This window comes from Brassica rapa, chromosome A08, assembly GCF_000309985.2.
Source record: "Brassica rapa cultivar Chiifu-401-42 chromosome A08, CAAS_Brap_v3.01, whole genome shotgun sequence".
Lineage (NCBI taxonomy): Eukaryota > Viridiplantae > Streptophyta > Magnoliopsida > Brassicales > Brassicaceae > Brassica > Brassica rapa.
The window spans coordinates 17493940-17512972 of NC_024802.2; the positions used below are offsets into that span (position 1 = coordinate 17493940).

At 33.0% G+C, this 19033-nt stretch overlaps 3 protein-coding genes across 3 annotated transcripts; 1 reads left to right on the forward strand and 2 right to left on the reverse strand.

Moving 5' to 3' along the window:
* The first annotated feature begins 815 nt into the window (after positions 1-815).
* On the forward strand, positions 816-4473 carry LOC103835264 (MACPF domain-containing protein CAD1). The gene is made up of 6 exons (XM_009111406.3): positions 816-1679; positions 1957-2195; positions 2278-2473; positions 2550-2733; positions 2827-2981; positions 3534-4473. Exons 1-6 carry the CDS (start codon positions 1392-1394, stop codon positions 4170-4172), a joined length of 1701 nt encoding a protein of 566 aa, XP_009109654.1. The 5' UTR covers positions 816-1391; the 3' UTR covers positions 4173-4473.
* Positions 4474-5146: 673 nt separating this feature from the next.
* Positions 5147-6846, reverse strand: LOC103835265 (GDSL esterase/lipase At1g29670). The gene is made up of 5 exons (XM_033276974.1): positions 6530-6846; positions 6301-6425; positions 5970-6215; positions 5624-5876; positions 5147-5524 (listed from the first exon to the last, which is right to left on the reverse strand). Exons 1-5 carry the CDS (start codon positions 6765-6767, stop codon positions 5301-5303), a joined length of 1086 nt encoding a protein of 361 aa, XP_033132865.1. The 5' UTR covers positions 6768-6846; the 3' UTR covers positions 5147-5300.
* A 2989-nt stretch (positions 6847-9835) lies between these two features.
* On the reverse strand, positions 9836-13893 carry LOC103835266 (GDSL esterase/lipase At1g29660). Its single transcript, XM_009111409.3, has 5 exons — positions 13472-13893; positions 13191-13315; positions 12852-13097; positions 12032-12287; positions 9836-10270 (listed from the first exon to the last, which is right to left on the reverse strand). Exons 1-5 carry the CDS (start codon positions 13713-13715, stop codon positions 10047-10049), a joined length of 1095 nt encoding a protein of 364 aa, XP_009109657.1. The 5' UTR covers positions 13716-13893; the 3' UTR covers positions 9836-10046.
* Positions 13894-19033: the final 5140 nt, after the last annotated feature.

Consider the following 19033-nt stretch of genomic DNA (forward strand, 5'->3'; position numbering starts at 1 on the left):
TACTCCATGAAAAAAATCTGAGAACCTTACTTGCATGATGTTTGAGTCCCTTGTTTAGGAATATCAAATGGATTATCTAGGTTCAAATAATAATGTCTAACTAGATTTTTTTCTAGACATTGATAGTTCAATTCCAAAGAAAACTATGGCTAAATCAAACTTAGACTAAACAATTTAAATGTTATATAAAAGAGAGTCAAACTTTCTCGGTGAAGAACATGAAAAATCGAAAACTAATTTTAGCAATATTTAGTGGATCTATTAACAATTTTGAATATACCTAATTGATAGAAAATCTGTAATTCTTTTTATATTACAAATGATTTTTCTGTTTTTATTTAGATAAGTTTTGAAATTATATTTAAAACTACTTTATACTAAACCGAATAAAATTTTAAATTGTATGTACTTCTTGTTACACATATAAACCGGTTTAGTGATGTTCTCGTTAATTACATTATTATAGTTATTTGGTAGTAAATTTTTAATGTTATTTGTTGTAAAATGGATAGTAAAAAATTTGGCATTTGATTTTACACTCTTGGTTTACTAACATATAAACACCTAATTATGCAGAGATTGGGATGCGGTAGTTGAAAGATGAAACCAAGTTTTATTGGTATGAGAGATACAAATATAATTATTGGGTAAACAAATTTTAGTGGGCTCGTTATTTCTTCTAATTAAATGACGTGAAGCCTAGTAGAGATAATACCAGCGGCATAAACCGTAAATATTAAAAAAAATTAGGATTAATTTCTAATTGTACTTCAATTTTAATAGATTAATGATAATATTGTCAAAATTCATATAACATATGAAAGTTATAATATATTAGATAAATGTTACTTTTGAAAAGAATTATATAATATATACAACTTGAATTAACATAACGAATAAACAATGTACTTTGTCAAAAGACATATTAAACATTTTGACCGAAACTTTTTTACTTAGTAAAATGAAACATATTCCCCGAAAAAGAAAAGCATATGCTCTCTCGATTTCAAGAACAAGGACATGATGATATAAGGAAACCCTGGAAAAAAAGGGGAAAAAATTAAAGAACAGAAAGTCAAAGAATTTGTCTGTCTGGAAATGAAAAAAGGATCTAATTAGCAAACTACAAGACCAGTCAAACCTAAGAATCTTCTTGATATCACACACAACAAAATATATATAAACAAAAAAAATTAATAAATAAAATAAAATAAAAAAAATCTGAAAACGCGGTTTCTACGATTATTGGAGTCAAAACCAGCAATGGTGTTGGTGAGAAGCTAAATCGAACAACAACAACAACAACAAAAAAAGCTCGAAACTTTCTTCTTCTTCTTCCTCCTCAATCAAACTCACGAACCCTAGACGACTTCATCGCCGCCTTATTAGTCATGGAGAATCGTAAAGGAGGAAACTTTAGCGTACCCAGCTCGGAAGCTTTGACCACGACGCTTCGCAATGCGATCCAAGCTCTGGGTCGTGGTTTCGATGTCACATCCGATGTGAGGCTTCTTTACTGCAAAGGAGCTCCTGGGTCGAGACTTGTTCACATCGAAGAGGGACAAAACAGAGATCTCGAATTGTCCGATGGGTTTCTTCTCCCTAATGTCCCAGTTGATATCGAGTGCTCCCCAGGCGAAGAAGGCTTACAAAGAATCCCTGTTTGCACCTTCCATGAGGTGATTTTGTAGCTTAGGATTCTTAAGTCTTGGTGTTGAAAAATGATATTCTTACATTAAGCTGCCTTTATGTCTTTAGGATGTTGTCTGATTTGATATTTAACCTTTGGACTTATCTAAATTTAGATTTAAGCCATGTTTTGTCTTTTGTCATGGTGCCTGATCTGATATTTGTGGAACCACTAGCTCACAGTAACCTTTGGACATTTCCAAATTTAGAAGCTTGGGACAATTGGTGGATTTGTATTTTAATTTGTTTTTCTTTTTGTTTTGGCAGATGGCAGCAGCTTTTAACGAGATATCAGGTGTCAAAGGGAACATACCACTCGGATGCTTTAACGCTATGTTCAACTACACTGGCTCTTGGCAAGTAGATGCAGCTTCCACAAAGTCTCTTGCAGTCGTTGGATACTTTAATCGGCTTTATGAAGTCAAATTAGCAAAGCTTACATTGTTTTTGCGCAATGAGATCAAACGCGCCGTGCCTTCCTCATGGGATCCTGCTTCCTTAGCTAGGTATACTATGTTCCCTACAGTTCTATATCTTGTGGTTGTAGATTCTGATGATTCTCTCCACTTGTTTACTCCTTTGATACAGTTTTATAGAAAACTACGGCACTCATATTGTAACCTCTGTGACGATTGGTGGAAGAGACGTGGTGTACATCAGACAGCATATGTCTTCTCCTTTACCAGTATCTGAAATCGATAACTACGTCAATGACATGAGGAAGCACAGGTTTCAAGATGCAGAGAGTCAATCTATCACCGGACCGTTGAAATACAAAGACAAGGTTAGACAAGGCGAGATTACTCTTTTGTAAACAGAGTTTAGTTTCTTTCTGTAGCTGAAAGAGCTCTCTCCTGTAGGATATTACAGTAATATTTAGGAGAAGAGGAGGAGACGATCTTGAGCAAAGCCACACTAGATGGGCTAAGACAGTACCTGCAGCTCCAGACATTATCAACATGACTTTTACTCCTATTGTCTCTTTGCTGGAAGGTGTGCCTGGTCTAAGGCATTTAACTCGTGCTATCGAGCTTTATTTGGAATGTGAGTTTCTATTTTTTTTTTTTTTAAGAAAACATCTTTATATTTGAATCTACATTTTTAGCATTCTTACAAACATAAAAATCTATTTACCAGATAAGCCTCCTATCGAAGATTTACAGTACTTCTTGGACTTCCAAATAGCTAGAGCATGGGCTCCTGAGCAGAGTAACCTCCAACGTAAAGAACCTGTGTGTGAATCTCTTCAGTTCAGCTTAATGGGTCCCAAACTATTCGTCAGCGCTGATCAGGTAAACACAGAGCAGAACATTCTTTCGGTTTGATTTATTGTTTAGGTTTAGGCTTGGTCATTCAGATATTCGTTTCCATTCGGTTATTTCTGGTATTCGCTAGGATCCATTTAAAATCCAAGGAAGCAGGTAGTATTTGGTTAGGTTTAGTTCCAGTTTGGTTTTGTTATAGATATTTGGTTATGTTATACTCCCTTCGTTACAAAATAGATGATGTTTTTGATGTTTCAAAATACATGATGTTTTGATATTTTAATATCAATTTTATTTTATTGAAAACCGTGTGACCAATGATGTTTTATAATTTTTTTTGATGATTGGCTAAATTAGTTTTATTTTTTATTTTTAATGCTGCTTTTTAGTAAAAAAGTGTATGTATAAAAATCATATTTCATAAATTTGGATATCCATTAGATTCTTGATTCGGTTTTGGTTCCATTTAAATATTTTGGATATAGAAATATAGGAGTTGTTTGGGTATTTATGAAATTTGATCCGCTTTCGGTTTTTGGATAAACTGAACATATTGATTGCATATGGGTGTATTTTCAGGTAACGGTTGGACGTAAACCGGTCACAGGACTCAGGCTAAGCTTAGAAGGAAGCAAACAAAACCGTCTCTCTATCCATTTACAACACTTGGTCTCTCTCCCCAAGATATTGCAGCCACATTGGGACTCTCACGTGCCTATCGGTGCACCGAAATGGCAAGGACCAGAAGAGCAAGACAGCCGCTGGTTCGAGCCTATCAAATGGAAGAACTTCTCACACGTAAGCACCTCGCCGATAGAACACACCGAGACGCACATAGGAGATCTTTCCGGCGTTCACATTGTCACCGGAGCTCAGCTCGGTGTTTGGAACTTCGGATCAAAGAACGTTTTGCATTTGAAACTACTCTTCTCTAAAGTCCCTGGTTGCACTATAAGACGGTCTGTTTGGGACCACACGCCGGTTGCTTCCACGGGGAGACTCGAACAGGGAGGTGCCTCTACATCGAGTAGTTCGGGTGAGGAGAAGAGAGAAGACTTGTCGGGGCAGGCAGGGAAGCTGGCTAAGATTGTGGACTCGTCTGAGATGTTGAAAGGACCACAGGATTTGCCTGGACATTGGCTTGTGACTGGAGCAAAGCTAGGCGTTGAAAAGGGTAAGATTGTGTTGCGTGTGAAGTATTCGTTGCTTAATTATTGAGAGGTTTTAGAAGATGAGATCATGTTTTTCCGACAGCATTCTTTGCACAGCGAATCTTTCTTGTACATGGTTTCGTAAGCAAGCAACCGCTCGGTTGGGTTCGGTTTGGTTCGACTTTTAGAGTGCTTTGGTTTTGTATTGGTTGACTATTAAGTTTTGGTCCGGTTTGGTTATGTAGACGACTTTTATTATCAAGTCGGAGATGTAAATTTTTGTGTGATTCACTTTTCCACACATGGTGGATGTAAGGACGTTTCATGTCACGTTTCTGTGAAATTTGCATGCCATTTTATCGTTTAAATCAATTAATCATTACAAAAGAAAATCAAAGATGGTTTCGAGCTGGTACGAAGATCAGGTGACTCTTGAAGATCCGGTGATGGTTTCGACATGCTGGAATGACAATCATGCAGAGGTTACCAGTGAAACAAATGAACATTCATGTCTCAGCATTTTCAATTTATGTTGGATCAGGGCCGGATCTGAGATTCACTAGGTCCACCTAATCAACGAAGAGTTTCTCCAATATGCACTCCCATGCTTATAACTTATGATGTTAAGTCAGGTTTGTGGGCTTACCCACGATTGCCTGAGGGCTGAGGCCCTGAGCTTGTAGCTGCTCCTGAGCTCAAGTAACATAACCAAAACGTACGGGAGATTTTGGTGCACCTGGAGATAGATTGAGGTATGTCTCTGTACCAAAATATCCCCCATAAACCAGACCAATTCAATGTAAACGGTTCCTAAAAGTTAGTATACCAACTAATCATATGGTTTAACAATTAGTAGTAATTTAAAATCAGACATCAATAAGAATCACAAAAATTTATAGTGGTGAAATTGGGTTCGATTTTTTCCGGGTTAGTTTGGTTTTGCACAATCATTGGTCCATGTGTTTCTTTAGGTGACAAGTTACTGGAAGCAACATGTTAAGTGTGTTCTACTTTATATCGTGACTATAATAGCAATTCCTATGAACAATGTGTATGAATATATATAGAAATGGTTGATTTTCAAATTTATGCCAAAAATATAACATATGAAATGACAATACACGAGAAGATACACACACACATTAGTTTGTGGAACTTCTTTTAGTTTCTTTTTTATTTTTCTCATCAGTTTTCTTCAAAGCCGTGCCAGCCCTGAGATATCCATAGGGTAAGCGTCTGAAGGCGACTCTGCCTTGTACGATCTCCTTGCGATAACAATGTTTGCAGCTTCAGTTGGGTGAAACGCGTCCCAGAACACGTACGCGTTTCTGTCTCTACATGGTCTTTGTCCCGGTAAACATGTGATCTGACCAGCATTTCTTCCGATACCACAGCATCCTGCGTTCGTCACTCTAAACCCTGGAGAGAGAAACAAATAAAAAAAACATTTCCGACAAAACCTATATCAAGTTCGGTTTCTTCAATAATAATAAAACAAATGTGTGTCTATGTATATACCAAATCTAGATGGGTTTTTGATCATATCCTGGAAAATGTCATAAGCATTGATGTATGTGAACTTCGCATCAGGGTGGTTGTTGTTGAGCTGATCAACCAGAGACCGTAGCTTGCTGTTGAAGATTTGGTTTGCTGAGTTGATTCTTTCGTCGCAAGTCCTACTGTCACGACTGCGTGCGAGCGCGTTAGGACTACAACCGATTGCGCCGATTCCTATCAATGCAAACTTCCTAGCCCCATAGTTGTATAGTGCCTACACAAAGCTTGTAATTTTATGTTAATTAATTATCTAATATTGACATAAAAATAGAGTTAGGTAGACAAGCCATATTTAGATGAAACGTACGTTAAGCTGAGTGCTGTAGCGACTGATGAGATCGTTAGCGTATTGTTCTGGTGTGAATTGTCTGCTAGAGGAGTAGAACGTAGGCATGAAGTAGTTATTGAGGTAGTCATTGCTTCCCATACCAACAGAGTAAATGCATCTCTTGAGGTAATCTGCTGCTTGAGTCTCGCCTCCTAGCAGACTCACAACCTGCTGCACCGTGTTCTGGTAGTTCCTAACTTGCCCACTAAAGCTTATCCTTTGTCCCTTCATTTTACAAGAAAGCAATTAAAAAAATTAGAATTTTTCTAATAATATTCAAGGGTAAAAAGGTTTATATATGTTTAGTTACCAATTGTCGGCCGGTTTCATCTCTGATTCCGGCAGCTGCAGATGCGTAATTAACTCCTGTGAGTATTTGCCGACCTCTCACACTATTGTACGCAGGAATGTAATCATTAAATCCAAGTAGCTCAGCTTCATTATGTCACAAAGAAAGGTCAAAACCATATTAGCCTAGGACTTGTAACATTTTAGTCACATTAGATTATGTAACAAGATTGTTATAAAAGGATACGTACCGATCTCGTCAACGGTGGTTCTTCCGTTGGAGAAACGGCCAGTGGGGCCGCCAAAATCGATGCCGTAAGGGAAGTAATTTGCTCTTGCAAAAGAAACAAGACCGTTGTTGTTTCCATTGTCAACCAAAGAGTCACCAAAGATGAAGTAACATGGAACTTGTTGTGCTTTTGTTACACTAAACGCTAAACCCAACAACACAAACACTACACACCATTTCCTTAAGTTATAACTCTCCATTTCAAAACCAAAATCTGTCGAGTGACAAAAGAGATTGGAAATGGAAAGTGGAGTGATGTGAAGAAAATCTGTAGAGGTTGTGTGTATTTATATGCGTAGCATTATTAATGTTATGTACTCACTTTAACATTGGTGGCTTCAATGAAAAAAAATCTGTTTTTGTTCTCATCCATTGATCAAAATTAAATACTAGTACTTATCTCTTTAAACTTTGTATGTGCCGACAACCGCATCGACAGCAATCACAGACTTAAGAACGTCATTATATTTAGCTCAAAAAATATCATCATTGCTTTAAAGAGTTGAAGTGATAAACTGTACGTTTAGGTATTTCATATTTGGTTCGGTTTGATTTGAGAGTTTCCTTTTTGAGTATTTAAAGTTCAAAATATAAGAATCATTTGCATATTGAAAAAAAAATCGGATTAGTTTTAGTTTGGTTTTTGGTTTGGTTTGAATAGTAAAGTAAGTCCATATAAAACTATGAAGAAACAAAAACAGAAAAAAAAAATTTGAATGTTTTCTAGTAATATCAAAACTCAACAATTCTCATACCAGTAAAAAGCATATGCTACCTCTGATATATATCTCTACTTACCATAATACTAATTTTGATAATTGGATGAAGAATTTTATCGTCTAAATCTCTTAAAAAAATTGTAAAGATATTTTGCAGCGTAATCTGAGAAGACAAAAACGCGTACGTAGGTTTTGACAAAGTCACTTGTGCTTCCGAAGTAGAGTTTATTCCACGTACAAAATCCAAACTTGGTCAATCCGTCAACTAAAATCATTTTATATAACAAATGAGATATAAAATCGTGATAGATCGTGTATTATTGGTGTCACTTGCTGTGTGTATATATCTATATATAATTATAAGATTTCAATTATTTAGAATGGAGAGGAAAATTGGTGAAAAGAAAACAGATGAAGAATTAGGTTTGAGCATTAAATGAAAAAGTGGGTTCTTCGTGAATAAATCAACGACTTTGTATCATAAATTGACCAGGCCCAGTGATGCTTCCATGTCTCCTCCAACTCATTCAATTTAAGATCGTAGGTGAAACTCTTAGCATAGGATAATAACACATTTATTATATTATATCTTGCATGATATACGGTGAATTTCCATGTATACAGCTGTCTGGAAACCTCATATTGGATACTAGAGTAGTTTAGGATCCGACTGAAACTCAAACGGGTTGGCGATTCACTGGTTCTTCATTATATCAGAAGACATTTTCAATCCAACGCTAAGCGATTGCCATATTCCCCTATTAACCAAATGTATTACCACTTTGTAACTAAATCATTATGGACTTAGTAGTGACAGATACATTTGCCCTTGAATGATTTCTTCACAAAGGTTTTGGTCATAACAGAAGTCATATTTTCAAAACACCAATCTGTAGATTCTAAGTATGTATAAGATTAAATGTAAAGGCATAAAACTTTTCTAAGATATATCTAGAAGACTTGATCATTCAATCTTTCGGCCGTCATTAGTCTCAATCATATAATCATAAGAAGAAGAAAAATAAGGTATATTAATCAACCAAAAACAAGACGTTTAAATTATACTCACTTTTTGAGATTAAGATCACAATCAAGTAATGATTGATAACCATTTAAGCTTGAATTTTAAATATCTCATTATATAATTTATATTAGAGCATGTACGTAATAATATAACGTAGGATGAGAAGAAATAACTACGAGATTTTCATGACCACGTAAGATGAACTGAAAATGTAATATGGATGAGATAGACATTTGGATTGTTTGATTCGGTCACTTTTTGGTTTATGTGATATTATGACTTTGTCACCAAACTGTACCTAAAATTATCGGTTTGGGTTTGGTCTGATTTGATTTTCTTTAAACACTGAATAATTATGATATTACAAATTATGAGAAATATTACCGATGATTCTACAGCCGACAATTTTATCTGCTTCATGTGATTTACATCTGACTGCATCACTTGAAGTCCCTTATCGGATCCACATTTGACGGTACTCCTCGCGCTATGCTACGGATCTCTTGTAAGTCTTTTTTTTTAATTCGCAAACCCATATTTTTTTAGTATAGAAGCATTAATAAACCCTTAGTCAAATCACTGGACCAATGGAGCTTTTACGTTCTGATTTGATTTTTTTTTAAACATTTGATAACAAATTATAAAATAAATTAAATACTTGTAACAATATTACTTAGTTCATTTATAGAACTTTGGTCTATGTCGAAAAGAATTCTGATTTATTTAGTAATTTTGTATTATATCGGTTTGTTTGGCGTAGACATCTCAACTAGGCCTGAGATTTCGGATATTCGGATCGGGTTCGGGTAAGATTCATTCGGGCTTGGGTTTTTTTGATAAATGAATTCTCTATCCAGTAGGTACTTGGTAGATTTCGGGTAAGATCCATGTGAATCAGAATCGTATATGTAGATAAGTACAACAAAGTTTAAGTAGCATAGTGTTATTACACATGACACTTCGATCCTTGGGAGTTACAAATATGTGTGTTTTTAAGCACAGACTTCGGTTTAATCGGGTATCCGATCGGTTCTGGGTAAAAATCGAAACCGGTCCGATATCCATGGATAATCAGCACTAATACCTATCGGATAAATCGACTAAAAGTCTAAAACTGAACTTATCCATTTCGGATGAGATTCGGTTCGGATAAACGGTTCCGGTTAAAAGTTACAGCCCTAATTTCAACACCGATTGGTTTAGAACTAAATTCGTATTTTGGGTTCGGTCGGTGATATATGTAAAAGCGGAGTATAAGATATTGCGAGATACATTGGTAAGAGGTTTTCATGAAGGTGTTCTTATAGATTTTTACAAAAAAGTGGATGCAGATGGCGGCACAAAAATCATAGCTCACCAGTATTTGTCTATTTTATACTGTTTCGTGTGGTACAACTTTTTGGATCATTATGTTTGTTCGCATTGTAACTCCATTCGTTTGGTTGATAATTTTGGTTCGACTGTAATGCTTAACCCTTTTCATTTTCTGTTTTTTCTTTAATTTTCTTTGGAACTCTTACTGGTATGATCACAAAAATTTTCATTTTCTCTTATATATTGATTATTAACTCCCAAGAAAAAACAAAGCATTGTGGAAGTGAACCAGAAAGTGTAACTTTTATAAAGTATAACAATTTGGGTACACACATAACATCAGAATCTTTTCCCATTAACTGAATTTAGAACTTGAAAATCATAAGTACATTTGGTTGAAAGCTCATCTATTCTCTGTCCTTTCAAAGCCGTGCCAATGATGAGATATCAATTGGATAAACGTCAGAAGACGATTGAGCTTTGTAAGATCTCTGAGCAATGATCGTGTTCGCAGCATCCGTTGGATGAAACGCATCCCAAAACACATACTCATTACGGTTCGGGCACGGGCCTTGTCCCGGTAAACATGTTAGCTGACCTCCGTTCCTTCCAACTCCGCAACATGCAGCGTTAGTAACCGTAAACCCTGAAAACATTCACCCACAGGCCCAAATATATATATCAAGATTCAAGAAAACCCTTTTTAGTATAAATTACAAATAAAATATGAGAATTCGACCAAAAAAAACACAAACTTTTCACGAATTGCCAAAGAAAACCTGTACTCGAGCCTGGCCAAAAAAATCATTTACTTTTGTTGACTTTTTTAGTTTATTAATAAACTTAGGATTGACTTGCCAATTTAGCACGCCGTGAACTCTCAGTTAACACAGTGTTAACTAGACGTTAAATGTTGACGTTAAGTGAAACGACGTCGTTTCATCTCATTTGAAAACGACGTCGTTTTACAGGATTTGAAATTAAAAATAAGTAGACCCCTGGATTCGAACCCAGGTTGGATGGTCAAATGGCAAGGTCTTTTACCACTGGGCTACTCACACTTTCAATGTACTTACTAACATGTTTACTTTTATTTGGTACATATCAAATGTAAAAAATTCTCTAAAAACTTAATAAGATCTTTAAAATTCCAAAAAAATTAAAAAAATAAAGAAGATTTTTATAAAATTAATTTAGAAATTAAAATTAAAAATAAAATTTTATTTTTCTTTTTAAAAAATAAAAACTCTTCCAAAATTTTCTAAAAACTTAAAAAGATCTTTAAAATTTTATTGAAATTAACAAAAAAAAAATTTTATTAAAATAAAAACTTTATCTTTAATTTTGAAATTAAAATTGAAATTAAAAAATCAAAAAATTTCCAAATTTTTCATTTTAAAAAAAAATCCAATTTTTTTAAAAATTATAATAAAATGCAAAAAATTAAAGTTACAATTATCAACTTTTTATGTGTGTATAATTAATTTCAACTTTTAGCAAATGTATTAAAAAAAATTGAAAAGTTTGGAAGATTTTTTATTTTTTGAAAAGAAAAAATAAATTTTTATTTTCTATTTTAATTTCAAAATTAATTTTATAAAAAAATTCTTTATTTTTTCAATTTTTTGGAATTTTAAAGATCTTTTTAAGTTTTTAGAAAATTTTGGAAGAGTTTTTATTTTTTAAAAAGAAAAAGAAAAAGAAAATTTTATTTTTAATTTTAATTTCTAAATTAATTTTATAAAAATCTTCTTTATTTTTTTTATTTTTTTTGGAATTTTAAAGATCTTTTAAGTTTTTAGAAAATTTTGGAAGAGTTTTTATTTTTTAAAAAGAAAAAGAAAGTTTTATTTTTAATTTTAATTTCTAAATTAATTTTATAAAAATCTTCTTTATTTTTTAATTTTTTTGGAATTTTAAAGATCTTATTAAGTTTTTAGAGAATTTTTTATATTTAACATGTATCAAATAAAAATAAACATGTTAGTAAGTACATTGAAAGTGCCAGTAGCCCAGTGGTAAAATACCTTGTCATTTGACCAACCAACCTGGGTTCGATTCTAGGGGTTTACATATTTTTAATTTCAAATCATGTAAAACGACGTCGTTTCATCTCATTTGCAAACGACGTCGTTTTACTTAACGCCAACAATAAACGACGTTAAATATTTCTGTTAAATTTGTTGACGGCGTGCTAAATTGGCAATTCAACGAAAACATTGTTAATTAATTCTAAAGTCAATGAAAGTTTGGTGTTTTTTTGGTCAGCCCAAAAGTTCATGTTTTTTTTGGCAATTCGTGCAAAGTTTAGGTTTTTTTTGGTCGAATTCTCAATAAAATATCGATTTTGTAATGTTTTATTTTGTGATAGAGTTAAGACTTAAGATACATGAAGAATTATGTGTACCGTAAGCAGAGGGGTTGGCGATTATGTCCTGGAAAACGCCATAAGCATTAATGTAGCTGAACTTAGCATCAGAGTGCTCGTTGTTGAGCTGTTGGACCATAGACTTAAGCCTGTTGTTGAAGATTCGGTTGGCCGAGTTGAGACGCTCCACACAAGTTGTTCCATCGGGGCTGCCTTGTGCGAGTGCGTTAGGACTACACCCTATGGCTCCCACTCCTACCAATGCAAACTTTCTAGCTCCGTAGTTGTATAGTGCCTTCATAAACACGCAAAGAGAGATATTGTGGAACAAGGAATGTACTCAGAAATGAACTAGATAGATCTCTCTAACAGAACTAAATATGAAACTTTATAACCTTTTTTTTTTTTTTTTTTTTTGAACACACGAAACTTTATAACCAAAATGGGTTCCTATAGCTAAAGTATTTTTCAGAATTTGATTTTTTTTTAAGGGCTGAAGCTTGAAATTAATTTTTTTTTTTTTTGAAAATTATAAATTAATGTTAAATTATTCTAATAATTTTTTTTTTACTGATGATGTGCTCATTGATCTAGTTTGCAACTAACATGGTTTAAAAATAGCGGGAAACAAAAGTATTTATCTCTCTACTCTCGTGATGCAAACCAAGCCATCATAGTTTGAAATTAATATTGATTCGTACCAAATCATGTTCATATCTATTATGCGAAATTTTCCAAATTACTCCTAAGTAAATCAAAAGATTATCCGATGATTAGAATCTAGGACACACACAAAACAGAGTTATTACAGCGGCATAGTCTCATCAAATTTAAAATCAATTAACTTGAGAGAACTTACATTGAGTTGGTCGCGGTAACGATTGATAAGATCATCAGCGTACTGTTCGGGAGTGTACTGTCTGCTAGTGGAATAGTACTGAGGCATGAAGTAATTATTAAGATAGTCATTGCTTCCCAAACCAACGGAGTAAATACATTTCCTAAGGTAATCAGCTGCAGTATTCTCATCTCCAAGGAGTTCCACCACCTGTGCCACTGTATTCTGGTAATTCTGAACTTGTCCACTAAATGGTATCCTTTGTCCCTTCATTCCCAAAAAAAAACGAAGAAAAGCTATTGTTTTGTTTTGTCTTATATGGAAACATATATATATTTATCAAAAATTGTTTCTGGTTACCAATTGTTGACCGGTTTCTTCTCTAATTCCAGCAGCTGCAGATGCGTAGTTGACTCCTTGAAGTATCTGCTCTCCACTCACATCACTATATGCAGGAATGTAGTTATCAAATCCAAGTAGCTCAGCTTCATTATATCACAAGAAATGTCAAAACCCCATGTTAGATTATGATTATAACATTTCAAGTCTCACTCTAGTTTAGTTAACCAAAATGAGATTACATCTCTGAGGAGCAGTGGAAACATGTTTTGTAAACAAGAAAGATATAGTTTAGGGTTTACCGATTTCATCCACGGTAGTTTTTCCATTGGAAAAGCGACCGGTTGGCCCGCCCAAATCAATGCCGTAAGGGTAATAATCGGCTCTTGCAAGAGAGGAAAGACCATTGTTGTTTCCATTATCAACCAAAGAATCACCAAAGATAAAGTAGCATGGAACTTGAGGCTCTGCTTTTACATTAAACCCTAAACCTAGATATAAAACCAACACAGAAACCAAACAACATTTCCTCAAGTAACTCTCCATTGACCACAACCAAAAAAAAACACTTAAGAACTGATTTTTATGTATGGTATAACACAATGTTTCCGTGAAGTGAGTTTTTTCTTTATAATGGGAAATGTAGGAGTCGTGGTGGTTGTGAAATGTGAAGAACCCAAAGAAGTTCTGAGTCTATATAGGGAGGGAGTCGGAAAACGTACTGTTATAATATTTTCTTTTCTTAGCTGTTGTTAAGTTTGGGCACACTTTATTTTAAGATCGGTGGGTCCAAAGTAAATACTATAGTTAAAGATATCTTATGGGGTTAAAGAAAGAGCAAACTGTGTGAAATGTATTTTCGTGGTAATGGACTTGTCGTCTCACTAATAACTTCGTTTTGAGAAATTGATAACGATAGTTTTGGATATAATATTCAAACACGATCGATCCTATCGTCTGGTTGGTAGGAACTTTATAAGTAATTAGTTTAAATTGTATATATAGTATTGTCTAATGGTTCTTGTAATTTTGAAACCTGTGCTTTTGAAATTAGTCTTACTTTATGTAAGAATTAGTCGTGGACTTGGTTTTCACGAAAATAAATAGAATTTTCAAAATTTAGCAAGAAAACTTTTGTCTATATTGGCTATACTAACGGCATCGTTCTTGAAACAACTATCACATTTTACTGTGACAAATAAATCAAAATGTATCTCTTTAGTTAACTTACAAATTGTCTAACGAAATCATTCTGAAAGCTTAAAGACAAACGAAATTTAATACGGATATATCCATTTTTTAATCGTAAATTTTTACGAATATTAATCAAGTTCCTACAGTTTTAGGTTGATTGTTGTAAGAAATAGTACGTATGTAGTTAATTATCTCACTCATGAAGTCATGAGGCCATGTTTTTCATGTTTTGTTATTAATTACACCATTTTTTTTGTAAAAATTACACCATGTAATAATGAGGTCATGTAGATTATTTTCTCTAAATTAGAAAAAAATTACACCAGTATACGACGTGGGCCGTGGGGTACCATTGCTTATGCTAGAATTCAAATAAATGTTGCAGATTATATATTGAAGAATATGAAGGTTTCGGTTAAAAACTTCAAATACTCGGTTGTAAGAAAATTGAACTAATAATTGCATAAAGTGGCGGAGTCTATCGCTGTACAAAAACCTACATTCATTTCGAAAATTCGATTTTAAAAAATGAAAGAGTGGAAATTAAGTAGAGTTTGGTTGGGCATTAATTTCACGCGGACTCTTTGTGAAAAATCTTTTTCGACATGCAATAATCAGAATAGAGCGGTGGGCTCGTACGCCTTATGTATATATAGTTTTTTATACTTTTTTTTTGTTAAAGGATTTTATAGTTTTTTGTACATACATGCATAATTGTTATTTTGTTAAATATAGATTAATTGATTAACCGATCATGTGATGCATTTTTGACATATAAAATGAAATTATAAACTGGGCATATGATGCATTTTTGAACTCGGTGGTTCAAACTATAGTTCAGAAAATAGTACGTCAGTAATATATTTTGATCGTTGTGGCTGAGAGTCTGAGACGCTGAGTTGTTTCGAAGTAGCGGAACCAGGGCGAGTCTGGAGTTTCCAAGGACTTTCGCACGCATAAGTTACTTGAATAATCAGTATCTCACAATGCAGAGCTACGTAGACTTTTGAACGTATGTGTGTGAAAATGAAGTATATATAAAAAAATATACTCCATCCGTTTTTTAAAAAAATAGATGTTTTAAGAAAAAATTTATTTCACAAAGATAGACAGGACTGACCCATAGGATATGCCATATAAGCAATTGCTTGGGACCCATGGAGCATATTTCAAAATTTTACATGCAATTTTTCATTATTTGTATTAGGGGTGGGCAAAAAACCCAAACCGAACCGAACCGAACCAACCAAACCGAAGTTAAACCGAACCAAACCAAACCGTGCTCTTTATGTAACCCAATTTGTTCATGTTTTACTCAACCCGAACGGTTTGGTTTGGTTTGGGTTTAAACCGAACCAAACCGAACCAAACCAATAATCCAATATATATATAGTAAAAATATATATGATATATATATATGTATTAATATATTACAAATTTTAGTTAAAGTTTCGTTTTTCATTTTTTCATAACTTTCATATCTTTAAAAAAAATTATAAATACGATTCAAATAATACTATTATATATAAAATCATGTAGCATAAGTTTTTATATTCTCACTCTATCGTTTATGAGTTAATTATTTTATAATAAAAGTATAAAACTGATGCCTTCATATTTTATAACCAACCCAAACTACACCGAACCAAACTAGACCATAATAATGTAAACCGAACTAAATCTAAACTAAACCAAACTGAACCGAACTGAATTAAACCCAAACCGAAGCTACTTTGGTTTTAATTGGTTTGAGTTTTATAAAACCTAAATTACCCAAACCAAACCGAACCCAAACCGAACCCGAAAGTAAACCGAAATGCCCACCCCTAATTTGTATTTTTTTTTTATATTGGCTTAGGACTCTTCATGAGATTTTCAATTAATTGACCGGGCCTAGATAGATATTTTGTGTTTTATATGAAAAAATATAAACTTCAAGACAATTAATTGATTTTATTGAATTACTATTGGTTAAAAGATATTAAAAATTTAAAATTGCAAAAAATAATACATTTATTATAGTAATTTAATGTGTTTTCATAATATGTGTGAAAACGTTATAAAGTTTAATCTTTGTGAAACAGGAGGAGTATGTGTTTATTACTTTATATTGTCTATTAATAGACAAAATATCTAATGTTTTGGAACATTTTCCAGGGTACGAAAATAATATGTAGTTTCATGTGATATATTTGGGGAAATTTTACTATCAATCAAAATAAGTACAAAACTGACAAGGAACATAAAACTTATAGTGTACGAATCTTTGTTACAAATCAAGCCAACCAGTAAATTAAAAAGGTAAAATGTAAAATGTCAACATATACGTAGATATGAGTTAATGGCCATTTAAAATTTTTTTTTGTTAAAGAAGCTGTGTATATATGAAAACATTTTTTCCTTAAACATGGTAAAGATTAAAAAGAAAATCATGTTTCGGTTTGCTATGTAACCTTATGAGGCTTGAAATAACAAATTTCAATTCGATGACAAAAAGACAGCAAAAAAAAAAAAATCGATTCCTTTTACATTGGTATTATGTTTATTTTTTGCTGGTAAAAATCATGGTATTATATTAAATCGCTATTCTTATATATTCATATTTAATTTTCAGTCAGTATATAGGACCAGTGACATATTAGCGGAGCCAGAAACTTTTTTTACCGGGGGCACAATTTTTTTCAAATAATATTTAATATTAAATCAATTATTTATATAATTAAATAAATATTTATTATTAAATAAAATGTTAAGCAACTGGTTTTTTTTAAATAAATATTTTTCTTATTTATATGATTTAACATATAACTTAAATATTTTTAATAAAAAAAATATATATGGTATTTGTAAAGAAAATAACCTAATCATGGTTCATGGAGAAATAATAAAAACCTAATTATCTCATCAAAATAGTTAACCAATGAAAAGTATATAAAAGAGTTATTGAACAAAAGTTACTGAACAAACCTCTTTAAATAAAATACAAAAATGCATTGAATATTTTGTCATGCATATTAGTGTATATGCAAAATATGAAAGTATCAATAATTTATTACAACAGATAAATATGAGATTAAAAAAAAACGGAAATGGTGAGATGTGAGGCTTGAGGAAAGGTTTGGTGGGGGTAAGACAAGCTGATCTAGTAAAACTTTAGTTAATTACTTAACGATTTGAATAAATATTTTGTTTTATCTGGGGCAGTTGCCCCCCTCTCCACTAACGTAGCTCCGCCAATGGACATATACTAAGGTGCTATATATGGTAAACGATATCAAAACTATGTATATACATAAATAACTTGGAGTATGCAGACTGCGGAAACAAGCCGACATAACAGTAAAGAGTGGTGAACCCATCAACAGTCGAAAGATATATATATATATATATTTATATAGAATCCAAAAGGAAAATCAAAATATTTTTTTTTTGGTAAAAGGAAAATCAAAATATGGACTTGAATTGAACACTTTTGTTAGTTATCAGAAAAATCAAACTTCATTTTAAACTCTTTTTAGTTATCAGTAACGTCATACGTTAACGTCGGTCGCATTGTATTAAGATTTATTAACGTGATCATACTATATTACACGTTAACGTCATTCCTACAGTATTTATAGTGCAACAAAGAGTCCAATAATTTTTTTCCTCTTCTGCAAGCTGACTGAGAGCTAAGTATATCCACACAAAAAGTTAAGCAACCCCACTAATTTTTTTTAAAAAGAATTTAGGATAGATAACAAGAGCAAATGTACATGTGAGCAAATGTACGGGGCTTGATCACGATCGTTTCGCCCCCACGTATATAAAATGTTCATTTTTTAGTTTGCAGTGATGGAATAGCTAGTTCACGGGGATACGAAATTGAAACTCCTGCAAGTGATTCGTTGCGGAGTTTTGAACCAAGCTAAATACTGTTAAAACAAAAACTACAACAGCTTTTATGGCCAAGTGTTCATGCATGAAAGTAAACCAAATAGATGAAGATTCACAGAAACACATTGTACTTATTTTTTTTCTGTTAACCAATAAATCATAATATTAATAAAATAATAATTTAGTCAAAACTGAAAGGTGTGCATGCATGATATATGCCGAAACCATCTTGTAAGGGTTTTTAATTCTACATTTCATACACAAAATATAATCATATATGAAAACTTTTTCGCCACAGATTAAATTTTTTTTTTTTGGTAAAAATGTAAAGATATTATTACCAATTTTCAGTTTTTGACAGAATTACAAAGATAACAAAGAAACAGAAGAAAAAAAATAAAAATAAAAAATAAAAACCTAAACACCAACTCGAATTTGACAAAACAAGAGACAGACACAACAAGAAAAAACTGCTACTGGAGGTTTCAACTAATCCGCACAACCGCTTGCCGCAAAAGGAAGAATCACAGTTAATCCGAGAGTCAGAATCCGGTAATTTTTCCCTCTCCGATGATCCGCTCTTTATGATTGACTCGACTAAGAACAGTTCGAGGTAAACTTCCTAAGCGTTGACCAACACAAACAGCAGCCTCTCAAGAGGCCTAGAACTCCCGCATCACCAAGACCAAGCAATTATTGAGACGCAAGAAGCTCCGAAGATTAAATTTTGATTAATCAAATCTACAACTCAAATATCTGTGTTAACCAGCAAAACCATATATAGTACATTAGCT

Bases quoted from the DNA above. Each gene is read 5' to 3' on its own strand.
- LOC103835266 (XM_009111409.3), bottom strand. From the start codon at position 13,715: ATGGAGAGTTACTTGAGGAAATGTTGTTTGGTTTCTGTGTTGGTTTTA. The intron at 13,098-13,190 runs GTAACCAGAAAC...TTGGGAATGAAG, and splicing joins AAGAAACCGGTCAACAATTG to GGACAAAGGATACCATTTAG. The intron at 12,288-12,851 runs GTAAGTTCTCTC...GTGTTTATGAAG, and splicing joins GTTACCGCGACCAACTCAAT to GCACTATACAACTACGGAGC.
- LOC103835264 (XM_009111406.3), top strand. From the start codon at position 1,392: ATGGAGAATCGTAAAGGAGGAAACTTTAGCGTACCCAGCTCGGAAGCT. The intron at 2,474-2,549 runs GTTAGACAAGGC...TCTCTCCTGTAG, and splicing joins CGTTGAAATACAAAGACAAG to GATATTACAGTAATATTTAG. The intron at 2,982-3,533 runs GTAAACACAGAG...GTGTATTTTCAG, and splicing joins TATTCGTCAGCGCTGATCAG to GTAACGGTTGGACGTAAACC.
- LOC103835265 (XM_033276974.1), bottom strand. From the start codon at position 6,767: ATGGAGAGTTATAACTTAAGGAAATGGTGTGTAGTGTTTGTGTTGTTG. The intron at 6,426-6,529 runs GTACGTATCCTT...GACATAATGAAG, and splicing joins AACCACCGTTGACGAGATCG to CTGAGCTACTTGGATTTAAT. The intron at 5,525-5,623 runs GTATATACATAG...TTCTCTCTCCAG, and splicing joins CAAAAACCCATCTAGATTTG to GGTTTAGAGTGACGAACGCA.